This window comes from Telopea speciosissima, chromosome 10 (genome assembly GCF_018873765.1).
Source record: "Telopea speciosissima isolate NSW1024214 ecotype Mountain lineage chromosome 10, Tspe_v1, whole genome shotgun sequence".
NCBI lineage: Eukaryota > Viridiplantae > Streptophyta > Magnoliopsida > Proteales > Proteaceae > Telopea > Telopea speciosissima.
This window is the reverse complement of record NC_057925.1, coordinates 43748909-43772557: the sequence shown is the minus strand read 5'-3', so window position 1 is coordinate 43772557 and position 23649 is coordinate 43748909. Positions and strand designations below refer to the sequence as shown.

Below are 23649 nucleotides of genomic sequence, written 5' to 3'. Positions count from 1 at the left end.
ATAAAAAAAAAGGATTGTTTATCAAGGTTGGATCTGGTTACCAAAAGCCTGCAAATCAAATTTTCAACACCAACTCAACCTTATCCCAACTATATGGGGTTGGCTACATGGATCCTTAACCTCCAATCAGCTCTATTTGAAGTCATACTAGATACAAGACCTAAACTATGCATGTTTTTCCTCACCACTTCTCCTAGGGTCATTTTAGGTCTGTCTTTGGTTCTTTTAGTTCCTTCATCCTGAATCAAATCACTCTCTATACTGGAGCATCCAAAGACCTCCATTAAACACGGCCATGCCACCTCAAATGACTTTCTCGTAGCTTATCATGTATCGGAGCTACTCCCAAATCAGTTCTGATATGATCATTCCTTACTTTATCCTTCCTAATTTTGCCACATCCATCTCAACATCCTCATCTCCGCTACACTGAGTATATTTGCATGATGCTTCTTAGCTGTCCAATATTCCACACCATACATCATAGCCAGTCGTAGGACTGTCTTATAAAATTTTTCCTTTAAGTTTTAAAGGAATAAATCGATCACACAATACTTTGGACGCACCTCGTCACTTCATCTATCCTATTTTAATTCTCTATATCACCTTCTTTATTTATCATTGAGCCCAGATGCATACAATAATCACTTTGTGGAATCTCCCTCTCATCAATTTTCACCACCTCATTTATCTGTCCTAGTGTAACTAAAGTTACACACCAAATACTCTATCTTCGTTCTACTTATCTTAAAACCTTTTGATTCCAAGGTTGATCTCCATAACTCCAACTTGGCATTAATCCCTGTTTTTGTCTCATCCACCAAAACAATATCATCAACAAGGAACCACATCTTCAATGTCTTTGGTTAAATCATCCATGATAAGTGCAAACAAATAAGGATTTAAAGCTGATCCTTGATATAACCCAATTGTAATTGGCAAACAAATAAGGGCTTAAATCAAATCTTCAACTATGTTAAAAACTTCGGCTTCCAAGTATTCACATTTTTAATTTGAAACAGAATTATTACAGAGACATATGATGGCATCTTTGGTGTGCTGTGCACCCTCCAGCAGAGATTTAAGAAAACTTTCTTTCAAGGCCAGTAACCCCTTGGAGAGAGAGTTTGAATTTGAAGGAGGATAGTCTAGCATTGATGCAGAGGCCTAAGGCCTATATGCACAGGAAAAGAAGACAGCAGACCCAAACTCAGGTCCTAGGCCAGAACCTGGGTCCAAACACTTCCCATGGTTCTGATTCTGGTCCTGGTTCCAGCCAAGGTCAGGCTAGCCTGCGTATGCTTTGTGTGAGATCTTCTAGAAGATTGTGTGGGGTCCTATGAGGATATCTGCTGGAATATCTTGAAGATCTGCTACAATGCTTTCCTAGTAGTTACTTTCTCCTATTATTGTAATAGTTCCCTGGTTTCTAAATTAATAGCTAACTAATAGTTAGTATATTTATTGTTACCTTTTTTAAGCAGTGCTGTCCATATAGGGAAAGTTCTATTATTTGCTATTTTCAGTCTTTGGGTCTTTTATTTATGTGAAATCCACTGTAAATTTGAACTTTGGAACTTGTGTGATTTCAGGTTCTAGTTCAATGTCGATGGTTGCTTCGATGCTGTGGGCTGCATCAGTGGAGGATGCAAACCAATTCTCTGACTCACCTATGGAGGATTCCGGGAGTCATCACAGCAAGCTATTCTTGACTCTGAGGATTCTGCAGGCTGCCTGCCTCCGAGCTACATGTGTCAGACATGCTTGGATGCACATATGCAGAAACTCTCCATTTCATAGACTGAGTTGTAAGTATTATACTATTCCTATAGGTTTATATTTAGTTTATTTGTTTAATTTATGTATTAGGGGCAGAATGGTAACTTACCCTTGTGGGACCCACATCCCAATGAGGGATTCAGCTTCCCATAGTCTACCTCAGCTGGATCCCTGTACGTGTCACATGACATAGCCTGTATGACTTAGATATAGGCTGTTATGTAATTAAATTCTATAAAATCAGATTAAGGAAATAAATTTCCAAAACGAATTCTAATTAGAACTAGACAAACAAGCCTTAGTTAGAATTTAGTATAAATACAACACTTAGCTTTAGTTTTCATTTCTTTCCAATACTAAAAAACTGAAATCGATTCAGCTAGGAGAGCTTAGAAGGAAATAGAGAAAGAAGAAGAAAAGAAGGAGAAGAAGGGTTTAAACTTGGAGATTGGAGCTAATACTTGGAGGTTGAACTTGGAATTGAAAAGAGAGGCTGCCATCACCATCTACATCTCCAATTTCAGGTAGGTCCTTGAATATGATTGCTGTAATTGACCTATTCCTCTCTTTTCTTATAAATTCTGTTGGGTATTAAACCCAATTCAGTCCCAAGCTTAGGAATTAGACAATTATTGACAAATCCCCAAATTGGAAGGTGATTTTGGGCTTAATTAACCCAACACTTCTAACCCATCTTAGTTGGACCCTAAAACCTGAAATTGGATCCATCCATGCATGTAAGGATCCAGGCCATTGGAGCAAAAAACCCAATTCTGACTTGGCAGCCGGATGGAGTTGCAGGTCCATGGCGGATGTCCGGCCCCTCTGGCAGCCTGCATCCGGCTGCCCCTTCTGCTGTGTTTGTTGGACTGGTTCCATAGGGTTTTGACCTAGACTTCTACCCTATCTAATACTCATTGTTTAATGATTATATAGGACTGTTTTACTCTATTTTGGTGTGGATTACTTGGGTTTTTGGGATTCTATCTGGCTAGGCTTGTCTACAATCTCAAGTAAGGGAATTTGAGTTTAATTTTGGAGTGTTTATGCTATTAATTTCTATTTTGTTATGACTGCCATACCATGCATCATTCCTATACTCTATTCATATAGTTTGTTAGCTTTAAACTTATTTGCATTAGATGTGCATGAATTAGGATGCATCCTCATATGCATTGCATATACTACTTGTTCTTGGAATTACTTGATTTATGATGATGTTATTGGACAGATACTGTATTATTCTTATGAATGCATATTGTCATCATATTAGAGATGCATATGGTTAGGATTGGCATGAACCCAGTACTACGGCCCTTACCAACTGGGGAGAGGTGTTGGATAACCCGTGGTAGGTCTGAAGGGATGATTCTGGAATGCCATTCACTGTCTCATATCTAAAGAACATTACAAGAATGGGAATAAACAGTAGGGTTAGTCACTGGGAGTTCGTTAGCGTCAGATGTGTAATGCCTGAGCTGTCGGGTCTCCACCGTAGTAGAATGGTTTCGCTCGGGTGACCGACATCTGGTTATGTGCTTCCGGGACCGAGGTTATCATTCTATTACAGTAGTACTTATACCCCATGAGACCGAGTATCCATGTTAGGAGCATGCTTAACTTAGGTCATTCATCATGGACTATTTGCATATTCTTGTGTGTTTTCCCTTGCTGGGCAATGGAGCTCACCCCTGTGGATCCTTATGTTTTTCAGATGATACTACTTCTTCTGCTGCGGCTGTTCCTGTGAGAGCTACATCTGTAATAAAGTTTGCTTTTCTTTGGTTCGGTCAAGAGAGGTTGCAGTGCTGAAGTTGTAACAACTAAAAACTCTTGGTGGTGATAAATGCATTATCACTAGCCTGGGCTGTTCCTGTGAGAGCTACATCCGCTCAGGACCCTCCTACTGTTCATGGAGTTGATACTCCGCTGTTTGTGGAGCACGATGTCTCGTGCTCGTGTGATGATTGTGCATTCTCCTGAAGTGCCTGACAGACCAGGCTATCTCCCCACTCTTTTGTTTTATAAATCACTTTTGTATACTTAATATTATATAGATCTTGCTCCCCTTTTTGTTTTGGGTTACTATGTGAATCTATCAATGTAACTCAAACTTCAGTGTTATATATATAAATGCATTATCACTAGTCTTCTCTATTATTGCCATTATTTCTATTATTTAAATTGTTTCCGCTGCGTTCAAATTCTGTATTGTGATAATTATTGTAAATAGGTTATGCAATTGCGATCCTGGGGGGTTGGTTGGATGTCAGAGACATCCAGTCACACTTGGCCCTTATGCACCGGGCAGGGGTGTAACAATTTAAACATTGTACCACTCCATAGAAGAGACAGTCGAGAAATAAAGTTTGCTTTTCTTTGGTTCGGTCAAGAGAGGTTGCAGTGCTGAAGTTGTAACAACTAAAAACTCTTGGTGGTGATTCCAAGAGCCTGATTGGTGGTGATTCCAATCAGACCCTACTATAGTCATTCAATAGGTTGGGTTATGGTGGTGATTCCATTCCTACATGCAAGGTGATTGGTGGTGATTCCAATCAGACCCTACTATAGTGATTCAATAGGTTGGGTCATGGTGGTGATTCCATTCCTGCAGGCAAGGTGGTGAAGCCTTGGTCATGTCCTTTTTATATCTACTTTCATATGTAAAAAAAAAAAAAAAGAGTATTAGCGAATTCTGTTCTTAATATTGGTTTGTCCCTATATGTGATCCTATTGTGCTTGGTCTCTCACTGGCTTTACTAGTTCAAGATCGATTCTAAATTATTTGGTATCAGAGCTAAGGAGGGACAGCAGATGAAATCAATGGCAGAAGGAAAGAGAAGGTTTCAGAAGCTCTGTCAATATACCCAATTGCTAGACTGAACAGGCAACTGTAAAGTCCCTTTGGAGTTAATGACAAGTTTTTTGTAAGCATGACATTTGAAAGAGTTCCAACCTTTAGGCTCTTCTTTCCAACGTTACTTTTCTCTAAGTTTGGTCTAAGAAAGAGTATATTTGCAAATGAAACTAGACCATACAGATAAGCATACAGTTTCTACAAGTTAAAAAATAACGATAAGAGTTATCACTTCCAATTTCTCCATATTTTCAGTTTTGTCTAAACTATACCCAATGAGCAGAAACCATCTCCTTCCTCCAATAGAACCCTTGTTTGAACTTGATCATCAACCTTCTAGCACACCCACCCACTTAGCTAGTTCAAGATCTCACAAGAACCCACAAGCCAACATATATCACTCTCAAAAGACTCACACAGATTGGCCAGCATTTGTAATCCTAATATTCAATCACCACAAACCTCAGAATTTGGTTCCCCATAAACATAAAATCCAGAGCCTTAAACCTCAGCTTAATTCTCAATTTAAGTATCCAAAACCCTATACAGGATTTTTTTTCTCTCTAATTATTTCATGAACCCTAGTTTCTTCACAAGTTTACCATTTTAACCCAAAAGTCCAGAACCATTATGACTAGGACTAGGGAAATATCTCTCCTGTAGTCCTGAGCAGCTGCATAGTTAATCTTCCCTTTGCAAGGATGCATGTATAGCATAGTTCAAAAACTCAGCGAAATTTTGCCAAAATTTTAAATATTTCGGTAATTTCAAACCCCCCGAGACGAAACATCATATGAAATGTCGAAACCCAAAACAGACAATATTTTGACCAAAATTCAGTCATATCGTTTTGGAGTCTCGCTCATTTCGATCTAAAAAATGAACCATTTCATCAAAATTTCTTCGGTCATTTGTTTCGGTATTTTGCTCATTTCGGCCTTTTGCACCCTGAAATGGCCAAGCAAAACTCATAAAAAAAAATACAATGTTTTGGCGACAAATTTCGAGGTTTCGGTTGTCTCGACCTAGTCAAGACACTGAAATGAGACGAGTTTTCAAACTATGATGCATACAACATAAAATAGAACAGAAAAAACTCTATTAGTGGGTAAAACTAGCTCAGTCAATGATCCTGGATCAATCAGTGGTATCAGGTTTATGAGCATTAATATCCATCAAAGGTAAATTCCTACAAACTCACTAACTGTACTTCAACATCACATATTAAATGTGTTGTGTAATTTAAGAATCAAGATATTTAAATAACTCAAAAGGACAAAAAAAAAAAGCATAATAACCAATCATTCTATACAGTTAAAACAACACCATACACGACTTATAGAACCATTAGTCATGCATACCTTTACAAGGGCACCAATAACACCCAAGCTGGTAAGCCTCAGATACTCAAAAGGTCTTGTCTTACTTGTTGTATTGAGGAAAGGGTACAGATATAAAGGTATATGGGCTGCACAAGGAGGAAAATGCAAACTAGTCAGCTTCCTCATGACAATACATATTCACTAAACTAACATCTAATGCAGCTCCATGGAAAAGATATGAGTCCAAAATATTGTGCATCATAAGTCAGCTGCCTACAATAGATACGGGAACATTCTCTGAAGACTAGTATTCTTAACTCTAAAACAAAGTCAGCAGAAAGTAGTTACCAACATAAATCCTACCACACTGGAAGAATCAAAGAAAATCTACTTAGAGAGATGCCATAAACAGAGAGCTACCTAGCATTGACAGGCATGAAAAAGTAGAAATTGGAAAATGAAACATAAGAAATCATATAAGGATTTCTCACTTGTCAAGGAAAATAATACAGAGTTTAAACAAATGCAAACGAACATAATTGTTAATCAATATTTGTTTCACAGTACAACATTAAAATTAACCAATCCAAACAAAAGGACTTTCGATCAAAATATAAAGCTTCTGTAGCTGTTTTTCAAAATTAACCTCTAGGATCACCCAATTACAACTGCATTATTTCAATGGTGCAGGGACTACAGACGAGGTAACAGCACTCCAGAAACACAACTATTCAAATGGTAGGCAAATAAAGATTACTTTGTCTTAAACACAGATAAAATAAAAGGAATAAAAAGAATCAATTGCCTATTAAAAGAAAAAATAAACACAAATAAGTAACAAACAAAGCTCCTACCCTTCAGTATGATCTATCCAAAGACATTAAAACTCCATTTCCATGTAAAAGAAGAATGCAATAAATAGACAATTACAGAATTCATAAGAAGTCTCTTCCTTTTTCACCTTACTGATAAATTAAAAAACAATATCTCTGTAGGAGAGCCATTATATATGCCAAGATGGATTAGGGGAGAACATTACCATTTAGGAACAATGTCCTCGTATCTTGATGAGAAGCAACACACTGTAATTAAAAACAGAAATTAAAGCAATTAAAGAATAAAAGCACCAGTTGGTTGAGCAAAATGACAAAGGTAGGTGTAACCAAAAAAACATGACAAACATAATTCAATTCATAAATTGTTTATGAATGAATTCCAAATGCAATGAGAATAATACAAGAAAGTAGCATGAACATCGCATCAAGCATCAATAAACCAACACTAAATGACTTGATGAGCTATCTCCCTTTGCCCTTTCATTCACTTCCCCATGTGCATTGAACATTAAAACATCTTTCCTGTAGTGTACAACAGTACTTCCCCATCTTAATAGTTCTTGACAAACTACCACAGCCACTAGGTGCTTCACCATAGCTGATGTAAATGTTCAATGTACACAAAACAAAAAAAGAATGATGTGAATCAAATTCAAGCTGTCACTACAGAAAAGAAAGCATATGGAGCCATTTAAGAAGAAGATGAAGAAAGGGGCTTTAACAGGCCAAACCTATGAGCCAAAATCACTTAATCTGAATCACTTTTGCTCAGAAAAGCAATTGGGAGTAGAGTTAGAACACGGAAAAATCCTTATGGCAGAAGCAGTCCATGTCATGAGTCTTGACTGCTATCCTGTTTCAGCATTATTTCATTTTTAATTTAGGGGTATTCTATGTCTTTAGTAATTAAGGATTATCATACTCTTTAATCAATTTTAATAAAACAGTATCAGATTTTTCTTTTCTCACCTAACTTCTTCTAGGATTTGAGATTGGGTTGTTGTGTTTGTTAGATCAAATTCATAAACCAGTAGTTCTCCCAGATTTTCCTTTCAATTTCCAATGTACTCGCTTTGGGTATATTCCAAAGAAGACACCAAAGTCTAAAAATCTGCATTGAATCATCATCCTAGGACTTACCGGTAGCCAGAAGTTGGCAGGCTATGGCTCCATACAATCAGATCATGGCAAGAATCAGAAGTTTTGAACACATGCCTAAATTGTGCCAATGCCCAACAGTCAAATGCTAATGGGTTTCAGAGGATTTAATCTTTAAATTTTCTACCTAAATTATGGTTCCCGACCTAAATTAAATTCCGAAAAGGGAAGTTATAAATCATCAAATATAGGGCAAAAGGGTTCCATTACATTGATTTGTCAATAGTTCCATTGAGTTCATGTCAGGTTCACTTCTCCGACTTTTCAAACTCTTTTAAAACCTCTGTAATGACACATGAATGTCAGCTGGTCTGAAATTTTTAACATGGGTAGATGATGATGGACAACATCTTCACCAAACTTGAGCCTTAACCAAACTTCCACATTGCAGTTATTAAGGGCAAGATGGAATGGATTCCAGGTATAACCGTCCTGGAGCCTAGATGCCTAAAACTTACCAGTCTTTTCATAAAAACAGAAACCTCGGCCAAAAAAAATCAAAAAATGAAACAAAACTGACAACTAAGATCGATTATAAAAGCAAATTTGGCTTCATTAATTAAAGAGAAAAATTTAAAGTTATATATAACATTGTTATAATCATCATCCCATTAAATACAGGTTATTATGAAAAAAATAGTCAGGGAAACAATGGTAAGATCAAAGATTCCAAAGCACAAATAACTGAGAGAACTTCTGGACATTTAATAAAGCAAAATCAACCTGAAGAAGAGCGAGTGCATTGCAAACTCGGTTTGATGCACCTGGAGTTAGAGTCGGTGGAGAAAGAACAGGGTATATTGATACTATCTCCTGCAACTCGTAAGAAATTTAGGCATTAGTCATCAATCACCAAATCAAACTAATATATTAATCTCTGCATGTCAAAGACAAATCAACAATTCACTCAACTTCAGTTCAGAATCCACATAGTAGAGTCCTCTACAACCTAAAGGAAAATAAAGAGCTCGCCTAAGGTACAAATGATAGTTGAGAGAGCAAGCACCTCCCAGTCCTCCCCAATTTATTTATTTATTTTTTGAAGTGACATAGAAACATTTGCAGTAGGCTAATCTTTTAAACAAAAAATTTGCAATTGGCTATAGAAACTGGTATGAAGTATAACATAGTATATTCTCAAAGAAAAAAAAGAAATATCACACAGGATGAAAGATAGGATAAATTAAACAAGCAAGATTTCATGAAACTAGTATCACTACTACAATGCAGAGCATCTGCCTCATAACAAGCCCTAGTTCTTTTTTTTCTTTTTCTTTTTTTCGGGGGGGAGGGGGTTTGGGTCAAAGAAAACATTAGATTATTTCCATGAGTCACACGTCCGCTCTAAGCAATCCAGTATATTTTGAACAAAAGACTAATACAGGGCTGGTATAGGTTCTGTTAATGGACCCTTGTGGCAAAGAAACACCAAGTAAATATTGAATAGAAATGGACATTTGAACAAGAGAGAAAGACCATGTAAGTTCTTTGTACAGTGTTTGTTTTTTGCGAAAGTGACCTGTGCATGCCTCAGTTTTAAGATGGGAGAACATACTGCCCACGAATGACTAGAAAGAGCCCCATTTTCCATGCATCCTTCCCAATGTACAACATATACTTTTCTAGTGAAATGAAAGATACCCTCATTAAAATAAAAACCACCAACTTCTTATCAATTTAATATTTAATGTCATGTCATTCCAACTGCCATATTTCTTTTGTTCCATTCCCTCTCTCCTATCTACTCAATAACCTTTCCATCCTATTCAGCAGCCAATTTTTTAAGGCTCTATTTGTTTCACGAGAAAATCTCCAGAAACTCAAGTTTCATTTCTTGACTATATACCAAGGAAGCATATTTAGGAATGGATGTATGAGTACAAGAAGCCATCCATATATGGGGACAGTGTCCATGGCTGGCAATTGTATTATGGACCAAGATGTCACAATTTTTCTAAAAAACAACAGTAAAAATTTCAAATGGAAGTCTTTTTTTTTTCTTTTTGAAGATAGGTAAATTGAAATGAAAGTCACTTTCCAGAATCTTGAATTGTATTTCAGTATAATAATTTGTCTTTAACACAAATACAATTTCCTTTTTCTTTCAAGCAATTCCAGCAAAATAGTTTCCATTAAAACATGAAGTCCTAGAGAATTTTAGTGTGACGACGTCCTACTCAAAGCCCAAGAGCCCGAATACCACTAGACAAGCTAAGTACAATGACAGAGGAGGTTCTCAATTAACATAATCAAATATAAACAATGTCCAAAGCTCATTTCAAGCCCAAGTTTAAAGGAGCTTCTCAATCAATGAAAGCTGTATTATTGTAGTTATACTATGAAATTCAGATCCCCTGATGACAGTGTTTGATGCAGGAGCACTTCCTTGGACCGGGCTGAACCTGTTTGAGAGTTCCGACCGAGAACCGAGCCCAAATTGGGAATTGGGTCTAGGAGGATAATTAGATATTTATTTTCTTTATTAGGATGAGCTGTAATATTCTTATTGTTAGAAGTTTAGGAAAAAAAAACAAAAAAGGGGCGTACCCAGTGCACGAGGCTCCCACCACTGCGAGGTCTGGGAAGTGTCATAATAATCTTATTTTTAGAAGTTTAGCTACATAAGATATTTGGTTTACCAATTTGAGTTGTTCTTAGTTTCCTAGTTAAGAGTTTCAAAATTTTAAGTCTTTTTTATAAATATGTAATGCAATGGAGAATAATCGACAGTTTGAAGAATATGGAATGCATTTATTTGAGAAGCCTTGTGTGGTTGTGCTTGTGTGCCTTCTCCCTCTTCCTTTTTCTTCTTCCCTTCTTCCTTTTTCTTCGTTCCTTCTTCCTTTCTTCCCTGCAATTTGGTTCACCTTCTTCTTTGTTTTTCTTTCTTCCTTCTTTCCTTCTTCAGTCCTCGTTCTCTTCTATGTTGTTGGGTTTCTAAACTACCGTAACCTGTCTAGCGTAAAACACAGACACTATATCTTCTCTTCAAATCCCCTTACTCTAGTTCTTTCACCTTCATATTTGGAATGTTATTACTTACCCAAGGGGCGACCCATCTTGTTGAGTTTGGAGTTCCAACGCTTGCTGGATTGGGGGATTAAACAAACGATAGCAGGTCTGGTTTGCTTCTTCCACCAGGAAGGGTTTCAGTAGTGTAATATTAACTCCTCAACTACTTGTTTGGGTGGTTGTGATTTGTAATCAACAGAGTAGTGTGATGGCATCCTTGACCTGAGGTTTCGACTCGATCCGAGACCAGGAGAGAGAGTTCTCTCCATCTGGACCCCTCTGGTTCTGTTTGTGCAAGGTAGGGTTTCAATTGTGGAATATTAACTCCTCAACTACTTGTTTGGGTGGTTGTGATTTGTAATCAAGAGTGTGATGGCATCCTTGACCTGAGGTTTCGATTCGATCCGAAACCAGGAGAGAGAGTTCTCTCCATCGGGACCCCTCTGGTTCTGTTTGTGCAAGGTGAAGACGATTCTGACCCCCCCCCCAATTCGATTTAACTGATTCCCTTATCCACACTTTCCTTATTACCCCTCCCTGATGCAGATCACAAGTCCATATGTACCTGTAGGAACAAGCCCCAAAATCAGCCCAGCAAGGTTGTGGATTTGACTGCTGTGAGAGACAGCCTGGTCTGATGATGTACCAAGTTTTTGTTGGTTCGATGGAGCGTCACCTAAAGCAGCCCAAACTACTTCTCCCCCCCCCCCCACCGTCCAAAAAAAAAAAGTTTACTGTTGACCTGAACAGTACCCGAACTACTGTTCACATGAACAGTGTTACGGGTCCATAAGCTTTGAATGGAGAAGGAAGTCCAAGCAAATACTTGAGAATCTGTGGGCCCCACTGAAGATAGCAAGACAAAACAGATTTTATTGCTGCTTAATAGTTTCTATTTTAGTGTCCTTCCTTTTGTTTTAGAAGGCTGATATATAAAGCCTTAGTAGTCTCTATAGTTAGTTTCTATTTTCAATAAGTTGTCATTGTCACTAGTTGCTAGGTTTAGTAGTTTCTATTTCTTACTTTCTATTTTCAGTTAGTTTCTATTTTAGGAAGCTTCTATTTTCTACCTTCTATTTTGTCAGCTTGCCTAAGCTATTAATAGGCTCCCTATTGTAAGGAAGGATCAGATTTGGAGAAAAGATTTTTCAAGCCTTGTTGCCATCGATTATGGGAGAAATTCCATGTTTCAACAGCTGGGATAATTGTGGGTGAGAGACCCAAGCTGAGAGAGCCATTCCCCTACCCCTCCCCCCCCGCCCTTCTCTTCTTTATCTTCTTCTCCTTTCTTCTTATCCTTTATGTTCTCCATTCATATGTAATAGAAAACAACAATAAAAAAAAGAGAGTTTTAGTTATTTAATTTGTTCTTTATCGTGTTGATCCTGGCTGCAATCGATCTCCCGCTGGTTTCCCTGGTTCGAGGTTGACTTCTGCATTATTTCCCTCTCCCCATTATTACTTTTTTTACACTTTATTTTAAATTTGTTCCAAGTTATAATTCCCCTTATGTCTCTCCATCCTTTATTCCTTAATAGCCAGTTAAGATCCATTTTATTTACAATTTTACCACCCTTTTCTAAACTTCAATATAATTACGGAACTGCCATTATTTCTTGCATTTGAGTTATCTAGTACTTAGGTGGGCCCATGAGACCCAGACAGCGTTTTCCGAACCCCAGGATCGCATCAGTGTTGGCAGCAAATATTTTGCTGCAAAAATTACCACAAACATTGGGCCCAAAGCACCTTCTTCCATTCTCTAAAATAATCCTCACCAAAAATGTGTAACAAAGACCCACTGGTAATGACATCCGTAGACCATTTAGTACATTTAGAGTTGGTTGCAGCTCCAAGGAAGTAGATGAACTAGGCAGGTGGAGTCATGTTTGTCATACTTGTGCTGATTTCACAGTCCTAGATATTTCATTATTAGAGCTTTCTTTTTTTTCTTTTTCTTTTTTTTTTGGGGGGGGGGGGGTGGGGGGTGACACCTGTTGGTTATGTTTGGGGCATGATCTTCCTTTGAAATTTGCTAGGACAGCTCCTAATTGTGTTTCTTGAGATTATTTCTGGCTGGTATATTAATTGTGTGGAGACAGCTATCTGTGGTAGCAAAGTGAGTCTACGGAAGCTTTGGATGACAAAATCACCGCAAACATTGGGCCCAAAGACCTTCTTCCATTCTCTAAAATAATCCCCATCCAAAGCTTTTCAATTTTGAAAAAAACATACACCAGTACAACAAATTACAAAAGGTAAGACATGAGAGCCCACAAAGCATGATGACTTCCAAGTGATCTTATCACCTTCTAAAAGGAATCCTTATTTTGCATGATATACATAGCCTTTCACTCCATTCAATATTTGATCCCATAATTCCACCAAAATACAAGGGGGAAACATGCTTACATTACCTTATTGGGTGAGATTTGATAAACTCTTTAACATTTCTGATTGTCTCCTCATTTCAACACTCTTTTGAACCTCTAGACACAACAAAAACTCTCCATGAAAATATTGTACTGATTCTTTTTGGTGCATTCTGGTAATATAAGAACGGGAGAGGGTTTCATACAACACCAGAGAGCAGTTTTGCACCAATAGGAAGGGAGGGTGTCGAATCGTCCAATAGGGTTGGGCATTTAATGAGGAGACAGGGTGTGGGACCCATGGGTGAGATGTGAGAGGGCATGCGCTTCTTTTCCCCTATAAGGAAATTAAGAACTAAGCAAACTATCAACAACACGTATCATGAAGTATATGATAATTGAATAGAAAAGAAATAATTCTGCTGAATTGATGGGAAGAAATATAGAGTAGAAAAAAATGGAACAGATACACCCTCCTAAAAAAAGGTATTTTGCAATAAAAACAACAATGTGAATAGGACACTTCAACTAAAATTAGTACACAAACCAAAAAAAAAAATTAAGCATAAATTCAGAGAACAAAATTGAAGGACCTGTTTGTCTACTGGCTAGAACACACTTAAAGAACAAAATGGCCATATTATAGGGATTACTATGTCCCAGCATTAGTGAAGATTATGGACGTACCTGTAAGAGTGCAGCAATGGTACCAAAAGAATTCCACAACAATGGGGCCAAATCTTGGAATATTTCTCTCTTCTAAAAGAACAAGAAAGACACAAGTTTATAGCCCTTGCACAGGAATTTTGAAATTTTAAAATTATTAGATGTTGAAAGAAAAGGCTCTTGGTGTATTTTAGTCAACCATTTAAACTTGTAGATGTAGAAGATGTCCTAACGTATAAATGGAAGACTAGCATCGGATATATCTAGGTATTAAATTTAAATCCAAAAAATAAATTTAAACCACTCAAATTGAATATCCACGTTTGCAATCTTAATAAAGAAATTGGAAATGTATCAACAAACATATTAGGTTGAAATAACAAAAGTACCATATCAGGTTGTACTAATATAAGCAACGTGATTCATGAACAGCAACTGCATAAGATACATCACACCAAATTGATTATTCGAGGTTTTTGCATCCAAAGTACTGCAACATAATAAAGCTTCAACCTATTGACTATTCAGATGTATAACCAGCATTTCAAAACATGGAATCGAGATTGAATCGGTCTCTACTGATTCCGATCCATTCTGCTCGGAACCGAATTGCCCAGAATCGGTCACAAGAACCCTAGAATCGGCCCTCAGATCTGAAAACTCCGCGATTCTAGGGTTCCTTGACATGAATCGGCCATATCAGATCGGCCAGAATCGGGATCGGTCACGTTTCAGATCCAAATCGGCCAATTCACCGATCCGATTCCCAATGTTTATAAAAAGATTGCGTAACTAAAACTAGCTTGCAAAGCCACAAGCAAGCATAAAAGAGAAACAACATGTTTTTTTTTTAATCTCAAGTCCTTTAAGGCCTAAATGAAGTCATGTAGAGTTGTCAAACAAGTATAAAGATGGAACTTTGTGTCTAACATAGATGAACATTTGATCATGGCCGCAGTTACAGATCTCTAAAACATTATTCTCCAGCTATTTTTAAATGCTTTACCCAAGTAGCCAACAAATAAAGCAAGTTTCAACCCGACTGAAGCATTGTAAAGAAGGAAACCAATAAACTAAAATGGATCATTGCAGTGGACGAATCCGCCTCCAACGATTTCAGAATGAACATATTTGCCACATATAAAGCCTTCTAAGTTCTCGGCAAAGATGTATGAAAATGGATTATTATTTTCAAAGGGTTCATGAATACGATAACATAAGCGCCATCACGAAGACGGTAATCCTTTCTCCCAAAAATCCCAAAAGGAAAAACATTCCGCGTAAACATGAAAGGAGCATTAGTACAGTTCACCAAAAAACGAAACATGGAAACAATACGACAAAGTGGAGGAGGGTTGAAGGGGGAGGGGCCAACCAAAAGGGTTTACCTTGGAGAGATCCAGAAGAGCATTTTCTCTAAGATCAGGATTACTGAGCTCGAGTACCAACTGCTCGGCGGACGCCATTTTCCGGTCCTTGTTGGCCTGAGCAGCGATGGCGATGGCGCTGGTAGAAGTAGGATTAGGGCCCCCAAAGGAAGAATTCAGAGATAATGACTGAGGAAGGTTAGCCATCAGGGGGTAAATGGGGTCGTCGAGGTTGGGCCACCTCACGTGGGGTTGTGGACCGTGCACGAGTTTGCCCAAGAGCTTTGCAGAGATCGACTCACATTACTGTATGTTTTTTTCTCCTGTTTCCCTCATTTATTCTCTTCGGTGGCGAAATGGGTAGAGACGAGAGAGAGAGAGTTGCTTTCCATAATCTAATTCGTGTCAATAGCCGTTGGGGTTATTTTAAGGAGGAACAGCAGGAGCATCACGAGAGATATGCCTCCTCTTTTTTATCTTCATCAGCGGCTATTTATTCCAAGCGTGCAAATGCGATACAAATGGTAGAATCGTAGAAGTTAAAAGGATGTCCATGCGTATATTGCCGTTACACACTAGGGAAATTTATTTTTTTTTATATTTAATGCAACAATTTATCGCATTTGGAGGGAATGGAGCACCAGCTCAAGAACCATTCAGCAAATTTGAGACACCATCACTTTTGAAGTTTAACGCAAAATTGGTAATCAAAAATATATGGAAGGATAGTAAGCGTATCGTACATATATGTTTTAGTAAGACGAAATATCACTTAAGAGAAGAACATGCACAATCAATGGTTTCCTGAACAAGAAGTTCTTGGAGCTAAGGAATAGAATGTGGTCATTCTGTTTTCTACAAAATCGCCAAAGTCATTGTAGTCAGGCTATCAACAATACTTCTAGAAATACAAGAGAACAAAACCAATTGCAAGTGGCCACTGCACAAAAAATATTTTGAATAATCGGGGCAATAATGAGACAAGTCATGGCGGTCCCTCGCTTGATAATAGAGGAAATAACCTCCATGTTATCCAATTCAACAATGATATGGTCTAAGGATTTAGTATGAAGAAAACCGGCACGGATAGATTACGCTTCACCCATCACTGCCGAGTTGAATGTAACAAGCTCAGAGATAGCTGCCATTTGAGCACTAAAATTATCTCAGAATATGTAGCCAGTCACCCATTTCAGGCACTCTTTGGTAGAACTGCATCATAGTTTAGCTTTATAAAGCCTTTTAAGGAGGCTCCAAAGATCCTAAATTGGAGAGGAAGAGGGTGTATCCGTGCTCCTCTTAAGAATATAATCTCTTCTTTGAAATCTTAGAAATATTGATCAGCATGCTTTATAACCTCCTCTGAAGACCATGACTTTTTGTTTAAAACTAAATCATTTATGGCATTCTATAAGCTCCAACATACAAACAATGCAAGAGAGAGGGATTTGCAAGCAACGGATTTGTTTGATGCAAAGATATCATCACATTCTTGGATCCACCTATGTGTTTTTGGATCTAAAGTTGGTGGAACAGAATAGGATAGAGAGTATCCAAACTAAACCTCTCTTGGAAAATTGCATTCGAAAAGAATGTGATCCACATACTCAATTTGAGTACTACATTTTTTACATGATGTATCTAATGGAATACGCCTATGAAAGAGGGCTTCATTGGTAGCCAAACCTTGTGCACAAACACGCTAGAGAAAATTCTTGATTTTAGCTAAACTCTAAATGGACTAAATACGCTTCCATGCTCCATCTGGGTCAACGTTAATTGAGGAGGATCTTGAAGAAGAAGGTCTAGCAGAGAGCTGCTCATGCTGAATGTTTTAAACAAGATGACATGTTGATTTGACCGAGAATCAGCTCATTCAAGAAACGCCCCCCATACTTGTCAATCCTCCAATTGGCACAAACTGAGGTTGATATTGAGAATGGTTGATCTATTAGGGGGATGGAATGGAGAGTTTATTAACTCTAGAAGCCATCTCCTATTCTCATGGTCAATAAGGTCATAAACTCATTCAATGTTGCATTCTACGGGTTAGTGTTGAATCACAAAACCCTTATTTGATGGAATCCATTATCTATCCTCCCTAATTTTGATTCTATATCCATCACCCACTTGCCAAATGCGATCATTTATTAGAACGTTTCCAACCTCTAGAATGTTGCATCAGCCCCAAAATGGGCAATTACCAATCCTTGCATGCAAAAAGTTAGTGTTGGGAACATATAAAGATTTAAGAAATTTTGTCCAAAAGGAATCATAGGAAGGCCATAAGTGCCAAGCAACTTTTGCAAGAAGTGTTTGGTTTTTAAGAGGTGGATCTCTAAAACCCAATCCACTTTTTTCTTTTTGGAACGACATACACGGGACCAGGAAATCCAGTGAATATTTGCCTTACTCTCTGAACTCCCCCGAAAAAAAATTATTGCATACTTCTATACTCGATCACGCTAAAATGTACGTAATGTGAAATGCGAGCAAGCATAATTTGAGATGGAAAAAGTTATGGACTTCAGCATCACTTCCTTTCTTGCATGGGAAAGCAATTATTGTTTCCACCCCTATAACCTTTTAAAAATATAATCCTTGAGAAGACTTTTCTTTGATACACCAAATTATGTTGGGAGGCCAAGATAATTAAAATGCCCATCGCCATAGGGAATCTTAAGCACTCGAGAACATCAACGCTTAAACCTTGCTTAAGTATTAGGGTTGAAAGTAAGATTGGACTTACTGAGATGTATAGATTATTCCGTAACACAACAATATAAATCAAGAAAGTCCTTAAAAGAGGTAATCTATTGCATATCAACCTTAGAGAATAAAAGGCAATCATCTACAAATAATAAATGGGTGATTGGAGAAGACCTATTTTTGATCTTAGTCCCATGTATGGCATTGAGCTCTTGGGCATGATTAATAATTGAAGATAAAGTCTGAGAGCAAAGAATAAATATTGTCGTCGATAGATTGCCACTAGTTCAAAAACTTGTTTCAAGTCTACCATTTCGATTAGATAGAAATATTAATGAAGTTGCAATGAAGTTTTGGCAAAATTTGGTCATTTCGGTCATGTCTACATTTTAGGAAAAAATGCACTATTTCGGCAAAACTTCATTAAAATTTTAATGCATTATGGGTTAATCCAAACTGCGTCCTCTCAATCCGATAATCGAAATTGTCACATCATATGTCCAATGGCTCAAAATGGTGGACCATTTAAACACAATAGTAGACATTTAACTACACCAATTACAATTGGGCTACACCAAGGATCAGCTCTAAGCCCCTATTTGTTTGCACTCATCATGGATGATTTAACTAGACATATTCAAGATGAAGTCCCTTGGTGTATGCTATTCGCTGATGATATTGTTTTGATAAATGAGACAGTGGAAGGGATTAATGCAAAGCTGGAACTATGGAGATCAAACTTGGAATCAAGAGGTTTTAAGTTAAGCAGAACAAAGACAGAATATATGATGTGTAACTTCAGGCAAACCAGGAGAGATGATGAAGTGGTGATACTTGAGGAGAGAGAACTACCACAAAGTGAATGCTTTAAATACCTAGGGCCAACCTTTAACAAAGAAGGTGATATAGAAGATGATGTTTCCCATAGAATTAAAGTAGGATGGTTGAAATGGAGAGGAGCATCAGGAGTTTTATGTGACAAACGTATGCCTATTAAGCTGAAGGGAAAATTCTACAGGATAGTAATAAGACCAGCGATGATTTATGGGGCGAAATGTTGGGCAGTTAAGAAGAGTCATATAGATAAGATGAGTGTAGCGGAGATGAGGATGTTGAGGAAGATGTGCGGCAAGACCAGGAGAGATAGAGTAAGGAATGTTTGTATTAGAACCGAATTGGGAGTTGCACCAATCCAGGACAAACTTTTGGAGAGCCGTTTGAGATGGTTTGGTCATATACAAAGGAGACCCACGGATGCACTAGTAAGAAAGAGTGACCAGATTCAATTGGAAGGAACTAAAAGAGGTAAGGGCAGACCTAAAATGACTATTGGAGAAGTGGTACGAAAGGATATGCATATGGTAGGGATAGATCCTAGTATGACCGCGGATAGAGTTGTTTGGAGGTCAAGGACCCATGTAGCCGATCTCGCGTAGGGGGATGTTCCTGGGATGCTACTTTGACTAATGCTTAATTCTTTTTTCTTTTTTTCTTTTTTTTTGGCACTTTCGGATCCATGTAGCCGACACCATTTAGTTGGAATAAGGTTATGGTTGTTGTTGTTGTTGTTGTTGTTGTAGTAGACATTTAACTCAAAGCACTATCTCATCTCTATCATGATCGAAAATGGATCACATGATGGAGATGAGACAGTGAAAAGAATTTTTTTTTCTTATAATAAATAAACTACTTGATAGTTTACCAACTCAATAATAAAAACACCAATCCCTTTTAACAGCTTAAAATTCAACAACATATAAAATCATAAGGAACAACAGAAATTTAAGTTTCACTGTTTATGTATAAATTTTAAAAACCAAAGAGACCAATCACCGAGCTACATTCATTATTTTCTTACTATACTTGTAAATGTCTAATTTGACAAATTCTCATCAATAAGGATAGATCAAGTAAATAGCAGACACCTAATTTTGTAAAGTAGTAAGTAAATAACATGCAATTTCATCTTAACAACACTAAATATTGGCTTCAGATTAAAGTCTTAAAACATAAAAATTTTAAAAACAACTAAAATAGTAAGCCTACGAAGAGCGCAAGTATACAACGCCTTTCTACAACAGTTCCATGGCCTTCGATTCCATAGATATCAAGAAGTACATTGACTTGAGCTCCTCTTAAGTTGTACAACACATCATTCTTCGTCGCAGGCGCCCACAGTGGAAATTGCCCATTGATGTTCTGCGGTCAGCGAACAACTAAGTTCCAGCTAACCCGAGAGTTCAGAACTCTCACGAAACTATTAAACTCCAGGGCATTCATCTCCATTAAAATCATGTCAAGAAGCACTTGAATATTGTTAAAATTCTCCTCCATAGTAATATTTTGGGCATTAAGTATCTGATGAAGTGCGTTCGACTGTTGTATTAGTTACGCATTATTCAGAAGATGGACAAATAAATCAATCTGTTATTGCATATACAGTCAATTCTGTATGACAGCTTGTACAATGTGGTTCATCCTTTCCATGAACCCGTCTGGGTTTGGTGGTGGGTTTGCTAGTGATATTCCTTGTCCGCCTCCCTGCAGTGCCATTGGGTTCCCTTTGTCCGTCATAGCATGCAAAATAGGTTATATTAGCAAATGAAAAAAAAAAAAATGCTACAGAATGGAGGAAACAACCTCAAACTTGCTAGATGAACGGGTTGCAGAGCTGAAGGAGAGTAGCAGGAGATGCCGAGAGGAGGAAAATAAAGTTTCACATTCAAAATCTACAATCCGTCTTTTTAAGTAAATAAGTGAATCGCAGAGTAGCTAGAGATGCCGAGAGGAGGGAGATGAAGTTTCACAGTCAAAATCTATAACCCGCCCTTGTAATCAAATAAAAAAAATGATAGGGATGGATCAAAGAAAAAATTCAAAACCCTACCCAAAAGCATATGATCTGTATTAAGGATCTATGTGGTTTGTTTTAATTGATATATTTTATCACACATCAGGCCATATATGTCTGATCCCATATGATGGAGAGAATGGATCATCTGCACGTACGTGCAAGTAAACATAACCTCTGAGCCAATCACATGTTTATGACTGAATGTATTAATAACATATATATGAGATATTGTAAATATGAAAAAGGCAAACCAGCTTAGAATGACGATAATTACACAAAACAACAATTAGTATATCTGAATTTCAAAAATTAGAGTATAAATGCAAAATAAATACAAAATTGATTGCATTGAACCTAAATCCACATGAACTGATTATAGTAGACAAATTCAATGCTGAATCTCACCCATCTGAGGACTAAAACTTAGTTTTCTTATACTTGATTATGTATGGACGTCATAGTCTCTATATATATGATCTTTCACCATCTCCTCTCGTATATTAAAGATTCACACAAACTAAAAAAATACATCCAACCAAACCCAAAGGCTAGAGTTCAGTACTCTCCCAAAAGTCAATTATCTACATGCTTGAATTTCGTAAGAGAGTAATGGTCCAATCCATTGAGAGAGTTGAAAAATTAGATTCTTCCATTTTCTTATCTCAAAGCATCAATAAGAAGAATATTTGAATTACAGAAATTAGAGCATAAATGCAAAATGAAAAAAAATGCATATCAAAAAAGAGAAAAAAAAAAAAGTTGAAAACTTCTCCACAAGAAACCTAAACATAATGTCTTAAGGTTTCAAGAAACAGAAAACTAAACAACATATTACAGAACAATAAGTCAAATCTTTCACAAATTTCTTCTAAACCTTCTCCAACAATTTAATACATCACATGACAATCATTACGACTTCATTAAAAGTTGATAGATTGCCACTAGTTCAAAAATTCATTTTAAGTCTATCATTTTGGTCAGACAAATATTTTAATGAAGTCGCAATGAAGTTTTAGCAAGATTTGATCATTTTGATCATATTTATATTTTAGGTAAAAATGAACTATTTCGATGAGACTTCATTAAAATTTTAATGCATTATGGGTTAATCCAAACCACGATCTTTCAATCCAATAGTCGAAATTGCCACATCATCTGTCCAATGGCTCAAAATGGTGGACCATTTAAACACAATAGTAGAGATTAAATTCAAAGCACTATCTCATCTCCATCATGATCAAAAATGGATCACATTATGAAGATGAGACAGTGAAAAGAAAATTTTTTCTTTATAATATATGAATTACTTGATATTTTATCTACTAAATAATAAAATCACTAATCCATTTTAATAGTTTAAAATTCAGCAACATATAAAATTATAAGGAACAACAGAAATTTAAGTTCCACTGTCAATGTATAAATTTTAAAAATCAAAGAGACCAATCACCGAGCTACAGTCATTCTTTTCTTACTATACTTGTAAATGTCCGATTTGACGAATTCTCATCAGTAAGGATAGATCAAGTAAATAGCAGACACCTAATTCCATGAAATAGTAAGTAAATATCATGCACTTTCATTTTAACAACATTAAATACTTGTTTTATATTAAAGTCTTAAGTATAAAAATTAAAAATCAACTAAAATAGTAAACCTATGAAGTGCACAAGTATACAACGTCTTTTTATAATAGTTCTATGCCCTTTGATTCCATAGAAATCAAGAAGTACATTGACTTGAGGTCCATTCAAGTTGTACAACACATCATTATTTGTTGCAGGCGCCCACAGTGGAAATTATCCATTGATGTTTTGTGGCCAATGAACAACTGAGTTTCAACTAGCCCGAGAGTTCAGTACTTTCGCGAAACTATTAAACTTCAGGGCATCCATCTTCGTAAAAATCATGTCAATAAGCACTTGAAGATTGTTAAATTCTCCTTCATAGTAATATTTTGGGCATTAAGTGTCTAATAAAGTACGTTCAATTGCTGTATTAGTTGTGCGTTATTCAAAAGATGGACAAACAAACCAATCTGTTGTTGCATATACGGTCAATTTTGTATGACAGCTTGTACAATGTTGTTCATCCTTTCCATGAATCCGTCTGGGTTTGGTGGTGGGTTTACTGGTGGCATTCTTTGTCCGCCTCCTTGCAGTGCCATTGGGTTCCCTTTATCCACCATAGCCTGTAGAATAGACTATATTAACAAAAAAAAGAAAAAACAGGCGACAAGAGAGAGAAAGCAACCACAAACTTATTAGATGAACGGGTAGTAGAGCTGAGGAAGGGTAGCTGGAGATGCCGAGAGGAGGGAGATGAAGTTTCACACTCAAAATCTACAATCCGTCCTTTTAACTAAATAAGTAAATCACAGAGAAGCTAGAGATGCTGAGGAGGAAGATGAAGTTTCACGGTCAAAATCTACAATCCATCCTTGTAACTAAATATGAAAATTGATGGGGATGGATCAAAGTAAAAATTCAAAACCCCACCCAAAAGTATATGATCCGTATCAAGGATCTATGTGCTTTGTTTTAATTGATATATTTTATCACACATCGGGTCATATCTGCCCGATCCCATATGATGGAGAGAATGGATCGTCTGCACATACATGTAGGTAAGCATACACCTCTGAGCCCAATAACATGTTTATGACTAAATGTATTAATATCATATATATAAGATATTGTAAATATTAAAAAAGTAAA

The 23649-nt window shown here is 37.0% G+C and overlaps 1 protein-coding gene across 1 annotated transcript in view; it reads right to left on the bottom strand.

Annotated features, from left to right (window-relative positions):
- LOC122643043 (CCR4-NOT transcription complex subunit 9-like) overlaps positions 1-15612 on the bottom strand; it is a 36387-nt gene extending 20775 nt beyond the window's left edge. The window contains exons 1-5 of the mRNA XM_043836670.1: positions 15391-15612; positions 14024-14095; positions 8676-8765; positions 6998-7040; positions 5998-6104 (exon numbers count right to left, since the gene is read on the bottom strand). Coding sequence (XP_043692605.1) covers positions 5998-6104; positions 6998-7040; positions 8676-8765; positions 14024-14095; positions 15391-15576 — 498 coding nt within the window. The 5' untranslated portion in view covers positions 15577-15612. The remainder of the gene's footprint in view (positions 1-5997; positions 6105-6997; positions 7041-8675; positions 8766-14023; positions 14096-15390) is intronic.
- Between the last annotated feature and the right edge of the window lie 8037 nt (positions 15613-23649).